Here is a 14,411-nt window from a genome sequence, read left to right as displayed (position 1 = left end):
GTAGTTCAGTTTCAGAGCAAGCTTTTTTCATAGGAAGTACTTTGTTCCTGCTGGTTTCCTTCTCTTTCAATTCTTGCAAGAGATGGCTTTTGTAGAAAAGTGTAGGAAAGCTTCATAGCTTTTGTTTCTCTATTCCTGTTTAAAAACCGATGTGATGGATAAAATTTGTAGCTGTAGAAACATCAGAAAGCAATCTTCTTTCTTTCTGTAACTGATATAATGACTGTCAGGTCTGTATGGCAAAAGCAGTCTGCATGGTCTCTGTGGCTGAACAGCCTCATTTGCCAGCCTCTTCTGTAGGTGCCTGTTTCACAGCTGTGCTTTGTTCCATCATGTTAAAAGCCACTTAACTGTAATGTACATCCTCAGTTGCACAGGGAGAAGAGTTTTTGACCCTCTTACCCTGCCTGGCCCCAAAAATAATGTCTTGGGTTAGATTTGCATGTTCTTAACTATGGACCTACCTTGGTATTCTGAAAAGAGACATTCTTTTAGCATTTGAGGTTGCGCCTTTTCTGAGTGTATAGAAATATCACCTTGAATCAGTTCTGACAGATGATTCCCCCCACACCCCCCTCCCAGTTTTGAGTGTTACAGCTTCCTCTCATTGAGTGAGCTGGTGAAAAGTACTTGGGTTTTCTTCTGTAAAATGAGGTAGTTAAACAGCTGAGGTTTGACTGCTCCTTTGGCTTGCAGTGGTGGGAAGACTGTCATGGAGCTGAAAACACGCTTGGGTTTGGATAGATGATTCAGTCTGAGGGGAAAGATACTTCTGTGCTGTGAGTTAAAACTGCTGATGTAGGTCTGTTTGCCTGTAAATGTTTCTTTATTTTGAACTGAAGTCTCTTTGGTGATGAGAAATTGGGAGCCCCAGAGTGTATAGATGCTGGTGCCTACCTGGGGAGCACTTCTCTACTCATCCTGTGCAGGGGCTGATAGTGATGAGGGGAAGAAAAGCTTTAGGTCATGGGAACATTGAGTGTTCCCTGGCAGTGTTCAGGGCCAGGTTGTACGGGGCTTGGAGCAACCTGCTCTAGTGGAAGGTGTCCCTGCCCATGGCAGGGGGTTGGAACTGCATGAGCTTTGATATTCCTTCCATCCCAAACCATTCTGTGGTTCTGTCACTACAAGTGCACCAGCCAGCTTCAGGATCTGAGGTGTTTTGTCCTGCCAGTATGAACATCTGAATTTCAGCTTTGACATTCTGTCTTATTTAAAGGATCTGAAAGGCTGCTAACAAAAGCCTAGGGTTTCTCTTCAGGCAACTGCATTATCCGTATGTTACCTTGGTTAATACTTGTGTTGGGAATCACCAGGGTCATGGGTAAGTAGCACTGAGTGCCCTGTCTGCTAGCTGAGCAGCATCTTAGGCTTGATGCAGCCTTTACTTGTTTTTTCTTTTCTCACCAGTGTTTGCCAGCTGCTCCTTTGGGATGCAACTGTAAATGGAGAATCCCCAAGTGGGGAAGGGAACCAATCATCAACTGCCTGTAATACTGACACCTTCTGTAATGTAAAAACTGCTGCATGTAATTGGTGCTGAGTAAGAAAGAGAGCTGAATGAAACTGTCACGGGTACCAAAACTGTCTCACTTTTGTTTTTGTCTAGGAACTTTATATTGCTGTGGGAATATCTGGAGCGATCCAGCACTTGGCTGGAATGAAAGACAGCAAGGTATGTAAAGATGGGTGTGCTGGAAGAGATTGCTGAGGAAGGAAGTGAGCTGGCTTCCTTGCTTTTACATCAGTACAGTAGCCAGTTTTCCAGGTTTTTAAGTGTTAAAGTAGCCAGTTTGTCTGCTTTAAAACACGTCAGTCCTTTCAGCCTTGCCAAAACCAGATACTGTGGAAAACACCTAACCCAGGAAATGCATTGCTCCACAGCCCAAAGCAGTAAGTATCAGCAGCTAATTGACTTTGCTTATTTAAAACCCAACAAATCCACGTGTGCCTGAATTCTATACAATAGCTCCAGTTGTGTTTGTTTCAGAGGATGACATAGTAATTCATGCATAACAATGTGCAATCTGAATTATGAACTTAGGATTCCATAAAGTAAAAGATGTCTCTGACATTCCTGCATTTAGCCATTCAAATGGAAACCTATTGTAAACCGGGAGTAAAACTTTAAAAGGTTTAACTCATCAGTTGCCAAAGCACATAATGCAGAGTGGGAGATGCCTGTTGGATCCACAGTGCTGTGTTTGCGAAGAGGAGCAGAATTACCTGCTGCATCACACTGTCCAGGGCCAGACATAAACCCTGTGGGTTGTCCTCACCTCCCACAGATCCTTTTATAAAGAGGATATATAATTTTTTCTATTTCCAGGGAATGACCTTGTGCTTTCTGGCAGGAGCCAAGCCCAGAACTTTGAACAGCTTCTAAAGCTGAGGAAAAGGCTTGCAGAAATGCACAGGCAGATCCTTGGATTTAACCAGTGACAGACTAGCGAGTTTACATGCTGGATGGGACTGGGGTTGTGCTCAGGAGCCAGCCTGTGTGTGGGATGGTCTGTGCTGCCTTACAGTTGAGTGCTTTTTGCATATATCCTTCACATATTTTGGAGGGGAAAATCATGAGAGCTGGGTTTGGGGTACAGCACCCCTGTGGAGCCTCTGCCTTCTAAAACCCAGGGCTGATGAGCCACAGTGTTGTTAAAAGTATCTTTGTTTTGAGATGCGTGTCCTCCAGCTGTGCTTTTGGGTGGGGGAGAAGGTGGGCAGCTGGCATTAGTGTCAGCCATGGGCTGAGAAATGTGCATTCAGAGCTGCTTAAAACTTGAATCTGACCCTTTCTGCACTTGCCTCCTGCCTTATCGCAGTTAAGGCTGTTATAGGAATAGATGACTTCACGTGCCAGAATTACCTTTGAATAAAAACTGTTGGGCAGCAATATTGTCCTGTAGTGTAACAGCAAAACCTCTACTTTTTTTAGCTTTTCCAATTCCGTATTTGATATTGCGATGTTCCTTCAGAGGACATGAGGACAGAGGGAATGTGTGGCTATGAGATCTGTACGTAACAGTTCCATTGCTCCTGTATCTCACAGGTTTTCTTGTATAAACAAATGCACTGAGACATTCGGTTTGAATTGCGTTTGCTTTCCCTTTAGCCAAAGCATAGACGTGTAGTTACTGAAAAGATGAAGCTCTTACAAACATAAAGCATTGCACAGCCATGGGAGAGCTCTGGAGCATCCCCCTGCCTTCCCTCAGCACTGTGAACTGTCTGGCATTGTGAATTTGCACACTTCAGGGTACGTCAGATGCTTTCTGCCAAGTGAGATGTATAATTTATTTGTCCTTTTACAGCAAGGTAGAAAATGCAGCTTTAGAGGAGACCTGGAGCATCGGTGCTGCTTTCCTCGTTTTCCATTCCCTCCTGGGGCAGTTGCAGTAGCTTCTCTTTTGAACAGATGTAACTCGCAAAGGTCTGCTGCAAGCAGGGTGCTGCTTTTGCTTCTTGCCATGGAAGGTCTGATCTAGTGATGAGGTGGAGAACCAGGTGGCAGGGGCTTGAACTGGATGATCTTAAGGTCCTTTCCATCCAAAGCCATTCTGTGATCTTAATGTGAAGTTATTTCAGCTAACGAATGGAGACTAAGGAAGAACTGGGCTGCCAAACTAAAGCTGAAAACAGTTTTACAAGCAACTGGTGGCTTTTTAGTGACAAGGACAGAGCTGGCAGGCCCCAGGTGGCCTCCCCCACCCTCAGTGTTAGGTGTTGTGCCCTGTAACGGGTTCTGCAGAGCGTGGTGGAGCCTCAGAGGATAGTTCAGGTTTTTATGGAGCAGATATCCTGGGGGATCACTGCCTGGATGTTGCTGGTTTGCACTGTGGAACTGTCGCTGGAGGCTTGAGTGCACAAAGGGGGAAACTGAACTGAAGCCAATGAACTTTGGGAAAAAGATTTTGGGGGAAGCATTACTGCAGAATGTGCAGGTCTTTGCATACGAGCTGGCAGGAGGGCAGCAGCAGGGATCCCAGTCCTTTATGGAGTGCTCCCCACCCTGGTACAGATTGTGATGGGGACACCCACGTGTGTTTGTTTTGTGAGAAGCTGCCTCAGAAGTTACGGAATGATTTACCTGGGTGGCAGAGTTTGAACCAAGACACATTTACCTGGACCAGTGCATTGGGATTTCCACCATCTGCTTTTTTCTGCTGTGTGACAAACCAAATGATGTGCCCCTTCAGGCACAGTTTATATTGTGTGTGTTTTAAATGAGTTATTTCTGTGATGGTGGTGCTTAGAGCTGGCAGGTAGTCGTTTGTAGTATTTTGTTTCTAGACTCCTCAACAGGGAAGGATAGCCCTGGTGTATGCAGTGAGCTGGAATGGAGTTTTAGGGGGGGATGTGTTTTGTTTCTGGTGGTTGTGTTTTGAGGTGGAGAAGATGTTAAAATGCTGCTAGCCCTGTCTTCTGCTTCTAGGGGCTTGGGAAAAACTTAGTTTGGCTTCCTGGATAAGGTCTGTCAATGTGAGCCAGCCCTACACATTAATCTCTATCTCTTTATTTATATATATATATACACATATATATATTCACATGGTGATTTACTGTTTCTTGCAGACCATTGTTGCTATTAACAAGGACCCAGAAGCTCCAATATTCCAAGTGGCAGACTTCGGCCTGGTGGCAGACTTATTTCAGGTGAGGCTAAACATGGAGCTGTGTGGGATAACTGGTTCATTGGGCTAGCAATGCTCAAATACCACTGACCAGATTGTATTCTGAAGTCTGCCTTAGGTGGTTTTGGTAAAGGATTTGCTTTCTGATTTCATTATTTTCATGCTTAAAATTGGATCCCTGCACATAGAAGCTGTCAGTCAGGGGTGTTGGGGGTGTCACAGGCAGGCTGCTCTGTTCTAGTTTCCTGGCTGTGAGCCATTCCGAGCACTAATGGCACACAGGTGCTCGCATCTATTTTTAAGCCTCATGAAGTACAACATTGCCGTGCTGGTGGCAGGAGCAGTTGTGACTTTTGCCAGGGCTGCTGCTCGGGAGGAGCTTGCAGCTCTCTCTGGGAGAGCTGTGCTGTGAGCCAGCCCCTGTGCACCCGCCTATGGCTTGTGTGTGCACACGGCCACACGTGTGCCATGCGGGAGCGTGCCAGGGCTCCGTGAGCGGTGCGGGCAGGATCGCTGCCAGCACTTAATGCCATTGCTGAAGTAGTGCCCGCTGGCTGGGTGCGAGCACAGGCCTTCCTGTGAGCCGAAGTCGCATGCTGAAGAACACCATGTAGACAATTTCCTTAATAAATTTTGTACGAATGCATTATTTCCACCTAATGGAAATGCAGCGCTCTTAAATAATTAAGCAGCTTTATTCAGCAGGAGAGGAGTGGGGAGTGCTGTGAGCTGGGGTGACCCACAGCCCCTGGAGTGCTGGGCTGGGCATGAGGGGTGGGAGGTTGGGGAGCATAATGGGGGGCTGCAGGGGAGAACTTGGGGGGGTCAGAGGGAGAGCACACCCTACCCCAGCACTGGTGTTTGCAGGCGGTGCCAGAGATGACGGAGCTCCTGAAGAAGAAGTGAGTGATGGGGATGGACCCTGCACTGGAGCTGGGGTGGAGAGTAAGGGCAAATAAAGGATTGTACTGGAAAGAGGTGGGGTCACTGTGGTGGTGGGTTCTTTTTTTCTGGTGGACAGTGAGTTGGCGCATGGAGAGGAAGAAAGGAGGACGGGGAAGGCAGGTAAGAGAAGGGAGGAAAGGGAACAAGGGATAGGAGGCGGAGTCTGTTTCTCAGTGTTTATTCTTGTTCCCCATTCCCCCTCCCAGCTGTGCTCAGGCTGGGCCTAAGCTGTCCAGCAGCTCTGTCCTGCCCCTGGGCCGGGTTCACTCTCTGTCTCCCCAGGCACTGTGGGTCCATGTTGGCCCAAGACTGCTGGAAGGTCTGTTGTGCCACAGAGGACACCATAGGTTGCAGCTGGCCCACAGCTGGTGGCACAGCAGGTCCGTCACGCACCATCAGGGCCCTGGCAGGTAGAGGTGAGGTTGGCTTGTCCTCCAGCAGTGCCACCTTGCCTGTGGCAGCCATGTGGCCCAGCACAGTGAGTGTGTCCCCATAGCTGTCCCTTGCCCCCAGGCTCTCCTTACGCCTTTGGAACCCTGCCCAGCTGTGGCTCTGGGGGCCCAAGCGCACCAAACTTGTCGTCAATCAGTGGGGCAGCCTGTGGGCAGTCGATGAGTGGCTTGAGCTGGAACACGTTGAGGCTCTCCTGGTTCCTGCAGTTGTACACACTGAGGCGGTGGCCCAGGTTGGGGCTGGATGCTGCCGAGCCTGCAGGGCTAGGTAGCTTCAGGTTAACAGGATCCAGCCCCTTCTGTGCCAGGCAGGCCTCTTCTGACAGGGATGAGAGCAGCTCCTGCACCATGGCATGGGCCACCCGCTGCCGGGTGGGGGCCAGGTCAGCCCGTGGGGCAGCGCCAGCCTCTGCAGTGTCCTCGCAGGCCGTGCTGCAGTCCGGGGAGGAGCCCAGGGTCTGGCTGCTCTCGCTGCAGGCCTGCGTGCCTGAGCTGACGGTGGAGCGCGAGGCGCTGCCTGATGTGACGCTGGCGGACGTCCCGGTGCTGCCCAGGCGCATTGGCACCTCCACCGTGAAGAGGTCAGATGAGATGTTGGGGTGATGGACATCAATGGCGGCGGTGGTGACCACGCAGATGGCTGCCTCGGGGACACCGCTGTCTGCAGGGAAGAGAGCAGAGAGCAGTGAGTACTGCCTTGGGGAGAGCCACAGCCAGTGAGTAGAGTGCATAGTGCCCTCGCCTACAGCTTCTCTACTTCATACATATCTAAGTAACATAGATATGTATGTACCACCTCCCCTTAATTACAGGGCTTGCTTTAGGTACACATGCATCTAGATACACACACATATAGATACACCCACCTTTGCAGAGACACATATAGCCATATATAAAATGGGTATATACATCTATAAATGATATACCTCCAGCTGTGTATACATACTGTATAAAATGTGCATACATACACATCTATAATTATATATCCTTTAACTATACACACACACCCCCTTACATAAATATAGGTATGTTATTTGCCTATGCAAATAATGTATATAAATTCAGTGTGTGTATATGTATGAAAATATATCTATACATTATTACATACCCCAAGCCCCTTTATTTAATGCAGCTTTAAAAAGAAATATATATCCCTGTGCCTAGATGAACACATCTTCTGTATATCCATGTACAACCAGGATGTAGGAAAGGGCTACTAACATAGAGATGTGATAGTTTGTTTACATAGATACATATGTATATACACACACAATCACATTTTTATATAGATACAATCTTTGTATATATCCATATAGATATGAAGAAATGTATGTGTGTATATATAATGGAGCTCTATATATCATATATTATATACACACAGATCCTTCTTTGCCTTCACACACACAACTGCATTGTCTCTCTCCCCCCCTCCAAGTACCTCCATGTACCTGTCACTAAATACTCCTTTTTCTAAGCAAATGTGTATGTATACACACACACACACAATGTAGGTATCTTCACAAGTTGCTCATACACATTATTTATATATAGTTATAAGGAACTGCATATAGAATACATATCTACATATGTACACACAAACATGTGATACATATACTATAGTGTCCCCCTTTTAAATGCATTAATTATCTACTGTTAGAATACACACACAACACTGTCATGTTGTACAAACAAGTGTCTACAGCCATGGGAATGTATATATAGAGAGGAATATACTTATATAATACATCATACCTATATATGAACACGCATGCTCCTCTTATTCATACAGTTTTTAATCAAGTTAATATATGTATGTGTACTTCATAATATATAGGTGTGTCTAATATACACAATCCCTGTCCCCCCTTTATATATTCATAATCTATGCAGAGATTTATCCCTATATATAGGAATATATGTCTCTGTAATCCCCATATGTAATGTTATAGCTGTATATGTACAGACATCTTTTGTCTGTATACCCATACATACAAAGTACATAGTCCCCCCTTTAAATTCATTTAGTTATCTTTAAACAGAATACACATGCACTTGCTCTCTGTTCTACACTTGTCTTTATCTAGAAATATTTATGTATATTTATATATATAAATGGGGAATGTATATAAAGGGATATACAAGTATTATATATCGTATCTATACATGAACACAGACCCCCCCTTTATACAGCTTTTAAATTATGTGCAGATGCAGTATCCATATATGTATGCTCCAATATATTATGTATACACCTCTATCATATATGTGTGTATATATATGTACACACATACATAAAATACATATATAGAGTCTCTCCCCAGACCTTCCCCTTTATACAGTCTTTATACAGATATAAAGATATCTCTGTATAAAGAGATAAATAAAAGGGAATGTGTCTGTGTATGTAAGACCCCTTCTATAATACCTATAAATGTAGACATTTTTATACAATATAGTACATTGTCCTCCCTTTAAATACACATAATTGCCTCTCATTAAGCAGAATACACACACCCTGTCTAGCTTTATAGGTGTATATTTCTCTGTGTGTATATGTATACATACAGACACACACACGTATATATATTTAAGAGACAAATATTAAAAAAATACATTATACCTATATGGGAACAGCCCCCCCTCCCCCGTTTATATAGCCGTATATTTACACACACTTATAGACATGTCTCTTTATATCCATAGCCACATGTAGAATAGGGATAAATTACAGAGAAATACATATCTAAAACAATACTGTATACCTATATGCATGTGCATACATTCTATACAATATATGTTTGTGTGTCTATACCCAGTCTCTCACATGTTGCATATACACATATGTATGTATAAAATTATCTATACAGATAGTGGGGGGCCCACCTGTGGTACGATATACATACACACAGAGTTGATACATACCCTATGTAATACATAGTCTCCCCTTTTTACCTACGTATCATTAGCTAGCTATAAATACACACACACATGTAGCCTTATCTTGGTATATAAACAAGTATGTGTGTAGCTACACAGAGAATGTGTGTATGTATATACATATATATGGATATGTATTACATTAGACTTGAGCACACACAGTGATAGCTATGTCATATGTGAGACTGACTATAAATATAAAATTATATATTTACATATATGCATATATTTATATAAATCTATGTGTGTATTTAGATACCTATACCTATGTGTATATTTATATAAAATTAATAAACTCTGTACCCAAACACACCTTTTTATAGATCTCTAAGTATATTATAGGGATATCTCTATAGATACAGCTACAACTAATACTGTATGTGCACATCCACACAAGGTATAATACATAAATGTATGTACAAAGCCTCTTTCACCAACACACACGTTTCATATATACATTGTCTTTATACAGTGATTTATCCATATATCCGTATGTGGGGGGGTTTATTTCTTCCTTCTCTCTCCCTCTCCCCTGTTCATTAGTACTGTTGTTATACTGTGATATTTTATGTTACTATTAAACTGTTCTAACTTCACCCCCTGGTGTTTACCTTTTTTCCCAGGCCCTCTGCATCCCACAAAGTCACACACAGACACACATGCACTGACACATGAAGAGGCAGACACGCAGACATACATGTAGAAACACAGACATGCAGACACATACACAGAGGCACTTGCACAACTCCAGGCATGTGCGTACAGGCACATGCAGACACAGGCATACAGATGGACATGAGCAGGCACAGACACAGACATAGACATGAGCGCACAGATGCTCATGCACACATGCAGTGCCACAGATACACACAGGCATGTGCACACACACACACACACAGCAGATGGGAACAGATTGAGCGAGATATACATGCACAGATGCACAGACACATGCATATACAGACACAAATAGACATGGCACAGGCACAGACAAGCATTACTGACACGAACATAGACATGCACAGACACATAGACAAGGGAGACAGACTAAGACTAGCGTACAGACATGTATGCATAGACGTGCATGCAGATGTACTCACAGACACACTTGCATAACCACAGGTACATGCAGACTCAGACACCAACAGATGCACAAAAACACACATACACAGGCACACATTAGCACATACAGACACACACACACACACTGACAGATACACGGAGAGAAACCGACATACAGATACAGATGTGCAGACACAGGCACATGCGCACACGTACTGAAACAAACATGCTGCCATACAAAGACACATCAACACAAATGCACAGAGACGTGCACAGGTACTGCAGCCACACGGAAATGCACACACAGACATGTACACACACACACAACCACAGGCATGTGCAGGCCCAGACACATGCAGGCATACGCACACAGACATGCAGGGACACACACGTGCATGTCCATACACAGACACAAGCATGCACAGACATGCAGGTGTATGCACAGACATGCTCTCTGTAACAGTCCCCTATTTAAATACAGATTTATTCTTAAACACACTCATTCCCTTTATATTTTTCCAAGTATGTGCATAGATATATTAAAAATACATTATGCCTGTATATGGCTCCCCCTTTACTGACACTCATATATATATATATATATATATATACACATCTCTATATAATCATAGCTGTATAATGGGGATTAATACAGAAGGCTGTATGTCTGAAAATACTACCACCTCCCTATATATATGCACACCTAATCAGTACCATGTATCTGTGTATCTATATACAGTTGTTCACACAAATTTTATACAAATGCAATATTTATAGAGATTATCCCTACTGGTATGGGGAATATATGTGTGTGTATAAAAAGCCCCATGTATAGACATACACATACACACAGACATTTGACACATGCACTATGTAATACATACTCTTCTACATAAGTATTATCTCTACATAGAACATACCTGCACATTCCCTCCCTCACACATGTTCATACTTATCTTTATAGATCCATTACTTACTCTGCATAGATACACAGGGACTGTAAATATAGGAATATATTGAACAAAGCACACAGCACATACTTGGGCACTACATCCATTTTATATGTACTTCCAATTATACATATAAAATTACGTGTATACACACCTTTTTATGTATCTGTATTAAGGGATGTATATGGAGATGTACATCTCCAACACCATATACCTATGCATAAGTGTGCACGCACACACATTAACTAGAGATGTGTATATATACAGATGCATACTCATAATCTTCACATACAGATTTATCCATATAGATAGATAATGTGGAATATGTATCTTCCCTATATATAGTACACAATGTGTGTATATATATATAATGCTTTATATATAGACGCATGTATCTGTATATACATGGGGAATGTATATATAGGGATACACATATACAGAATACATTATACCTATGAACATACACACATGTATAGACACAGATGTGGTCACTCACACCCTTTTCATCTATCATTTTTAAACAGTCATACACCTGTGCATATACATACATCTTCATATATGGCCATGTAATGTATACAGAGGGATACACATAAATACAAATAATACTGCATACCTCTAAAACTCTGTGTATGTGTGCACATTTTATATATAATACAAATATATATAAAATTTGTAGAGACAATCTCATATATATGTATATATATGCTTTATATACACATCTTTATATATACAAGTACCCCCATTTATGAGCTACTTAAACATGTACACACACTTTACATATAATACATGATACTGTTGTGAGAGGAGTGGTTAAGTGAGCATCATGGAAAAGGCAGTTTTCATTGATGGATACAGGCATGAGGTCACAGAAGGGGGCAGCAAGGCTCACCCTGTTACTGCGTGGAGGGAGCACACCAAGAACAGTGACATACAATCAAGCTAAAAAAGACCTGATGCAGACCAAGAGCACAAAGGGTAAGGGAGGCCCTCTGTTCAGAGTCACAAGGTTCAGACTAGACTCCCTTGCCCTCTAAACTCCCAGAGGATCCCAGGTGCAGCCAGATCCAATCTGAGTCTCAGACAACAGTTTACATCTAAAGGGATACAGGTGTCAGCAGACTGCAGTTTTAAGGCACATCAATGAGTCAACAGCGATTACTGCAGTTGCTGTAACAATCCATGAGCACATACATACGTATATACAGATGATATATAAGGTACCTGTTAAAAATTCCCCTCCAGTCAGTGGAATGTTCTCCTCTTGACACTTCTCCAGGGGAAAGGGCCGAGTTTCCAGAAGTGGGGAACTTCCTCAGGTTCTGTCTTTCAGTGATGGTCCTCATGGTCCCATATGGGGATGTACTCCAGGAGAGCTCTAAAGGCCTCACTTTGGACCATGATTTACAGGGTTGCAAGATGATGGGCTTTAGTCACCAGCCCATTTCCATCCCAGCCACAACCCCAGTTAGTGCTTATTAGACATCTTCAAACCTCCCATACCAACAGTACCATTCCACTCAGCCTCCACTCAAGGAAGGAATATTCCAGACGGCCAGCAGTGACTGGTTATCCCAGTTCTCACTTCCTGCCTTAGCCAGGGAGCAGGAGGCGCAGCTATGGTCAAGGGGTGTGTGACCGCCGACTCCTCACGTAGAGGCTTGATAGGAATTCCTGAGAGCTTGACACGGCGCAAGGGATGGGGGATGCACCACCACATGTACACAGATCACATGGGTTTTCTAATACATAAACTACATACAGGTACACAAGGCTCTCACGTGCCCACCCACACATATACAGCTTTACATATATTTTATGCATACATAAAACACCCATATAGCTACACAGATCTTTATCTAAGTTCATATCTGGCTGCACACACACACACACACACACACACACACACACACACACACACGGCTTTATACACACACATACAAGGGGCTGTATAGGGATATACTTACATACAAAATACCATATACCTATGCATGTATATACATCCACTCATACAGTTTACATATAAACTAGACATGTAATACAGATTATACATAGTACCACTGCTCCACAAGAGATTAAAAAGATACAAGAACAGTCTCTCTCTCACAGCCCTTTTAAAATATAAAATTACTAATTTTAAAATAAAACATATATACACAGACTCCCACACCCCATTAGTCTTCCTTTCTGTGTGGGAATATTTACACAGGGAGTAAATATATATATATATATATAAAATGCATTATACCCATATATATAGTACATTATACCTATACATGATACACATATGTATCTGTATTGTATGAAATACATACAATGATTTGGGTTGGAAAGGACCTTAAGAACATCCAGTTCCAACCCCCCTGCCATGGGCAGGGACACCTCACACTAAAACACGTCACCCAAGGCTTTGTCCAGCCTGGCCTTGAACACTGCCAGGGATGGAGCATTCACAACTTCCTTAGGCAACCTATTCCAGTGCCTCACCACCCTTACAGTAAAGAATATTGCACATATTAAAAATACATGTATATACAGTCACTTAAACACTTTTAATGTGTATTAAATATCTGTAGATAAACAGTTCCTCTCATGCATGTATTTGTATCTTCACTACAAACGTGTTTTTACAACCCCATGGATCTATATGGTGACAGACATAGACATGATGCCTATACATGTATACACACACTTTGTACATACTATAGAAGTATACAGTGACACACACACCTTTTAATATTTATTGTATTTAACAATGTATCTGTGCATATGTAGTTATACATACGTAAACACTCCCCCCTTATCTTTAGACTTATGTAAACACAGACATATTTATGTATATATATCCACATGGACATTCATAATACTTACAAAATATGTATCTACACAGTTGTGCATAAACACCTTTATAGATTTTTACATATATAGAAACATATAAGCATATATTCATATACACATACACATGTATATACCTCAACATATAAGCATATATATCTACATATATATATGGACATCTATATGGAGATATACATAAAACATAACTATATGTATATAAACATGTACATACATTTAGATTTTATAATACAGAATACATATATATACACAGACACTGTCACATCTCTTCTTTTTATATATACATGAAAAACCAGATGTCTTTAATAAGCATATATATATCTCCACATGTATATCAATGTAGTGATATATCTACTAAGATGATATATAATACATTATACACATATATTACCTAGCATACACATACAGACTTTCATTTATTCCTATGTTACATATACATCTCTAGATACGCGTGCATCTGTGTGTACATGAATATATGGGGTTATAAATATATAATACATTCTACATATACATACATTTTTACATGAGACCAGCTCTCCTCCTCCCCCACACCCCACCCCTTACATGTATCTTTGTATTTTAATGTA

The 14,411-nt window shown here is 42.3% G+C and overlaps 2 protein-coding genes across 5 annotated transcripts in view; one reads left to right on the top strand and one right to left on the bottom strand.

Moving 5' to 3' along the window:
• ETFA (electron transfer flavoprotein subunit alpha) overlaps positions 1-5,606 on the top strand; it is a 29,054-nt gene extending 23,448 nt beyond the window's left edge. For both annotated transcript variants that reach the window (XR_009724632.1, XM_061347684.1), the window contains 3 exons: positions 1,610-1,675; positions 4,573-4,653; positions 5,499-5,606. Coding sequence is in view for 1 of the 2 variants with exons in the window: in XM_061347684.1 (XP_061203668.1) it covers positions 1,610-1,675; positions 4,573-4,653; positions 5,499-5,537 (186 nt within the window). In the remaining variant the exon portion in view is untranslated. The remainder of the gene's footprint in view (positions 1-1,609; positions 1,676-4,572; positions 4,654-5,498) is intronic.
• Positions 5,607-6,039: 433 nt separating this feature from the next.
• Positions 6,040-14,411, bottom strand: part of TMEM266 (transmembrane protein 266) — an 86,277-nt gene continuing 77,905 nt past the window's right edge. For 2 of the 3 annotated variants that reach the window (XM_061347679.1, XM_061347681.1), the window contains one exon: positions 6,051-6,689. In XM_061347679.1, the coding sequence (XP_061203663.1) occupies positions 6,097-6,689 (593 nt within the window). In that variant the 3' untranslated portion in view covers positions 6,051-6,096. Of the gene's footprint in view, positions 6,690-14,411 lie in introns of all 3 variants that reach the window. The other variant, XM_061347680.1, reaches the window with a different exon arrangement.

The sequence above is a fragment of the Neopsephotus bourkii genome, unplaced genomic scaffold (assembly GCF_033783945.1).
Source record: "Neopsephotus bourkii isolate Nb327-2 ecotype Australia unplaced genomic scaffold, CSIRO-AGI_Nbou_v1 NB_318, whole genome shotgun sequence".
Taxonomy (NCBI): domain Eukaryota; kingdom Metazoa; phylum Chordata; class Aves; order Psittaciformes; family Psittacidae; genus Neopsephotus; species Neopsephotus bourkii.
Note: the sequence above shows the minus strand (reverse complement) of the source record. Positions and strands in the feature narration are given on the sequence as shown.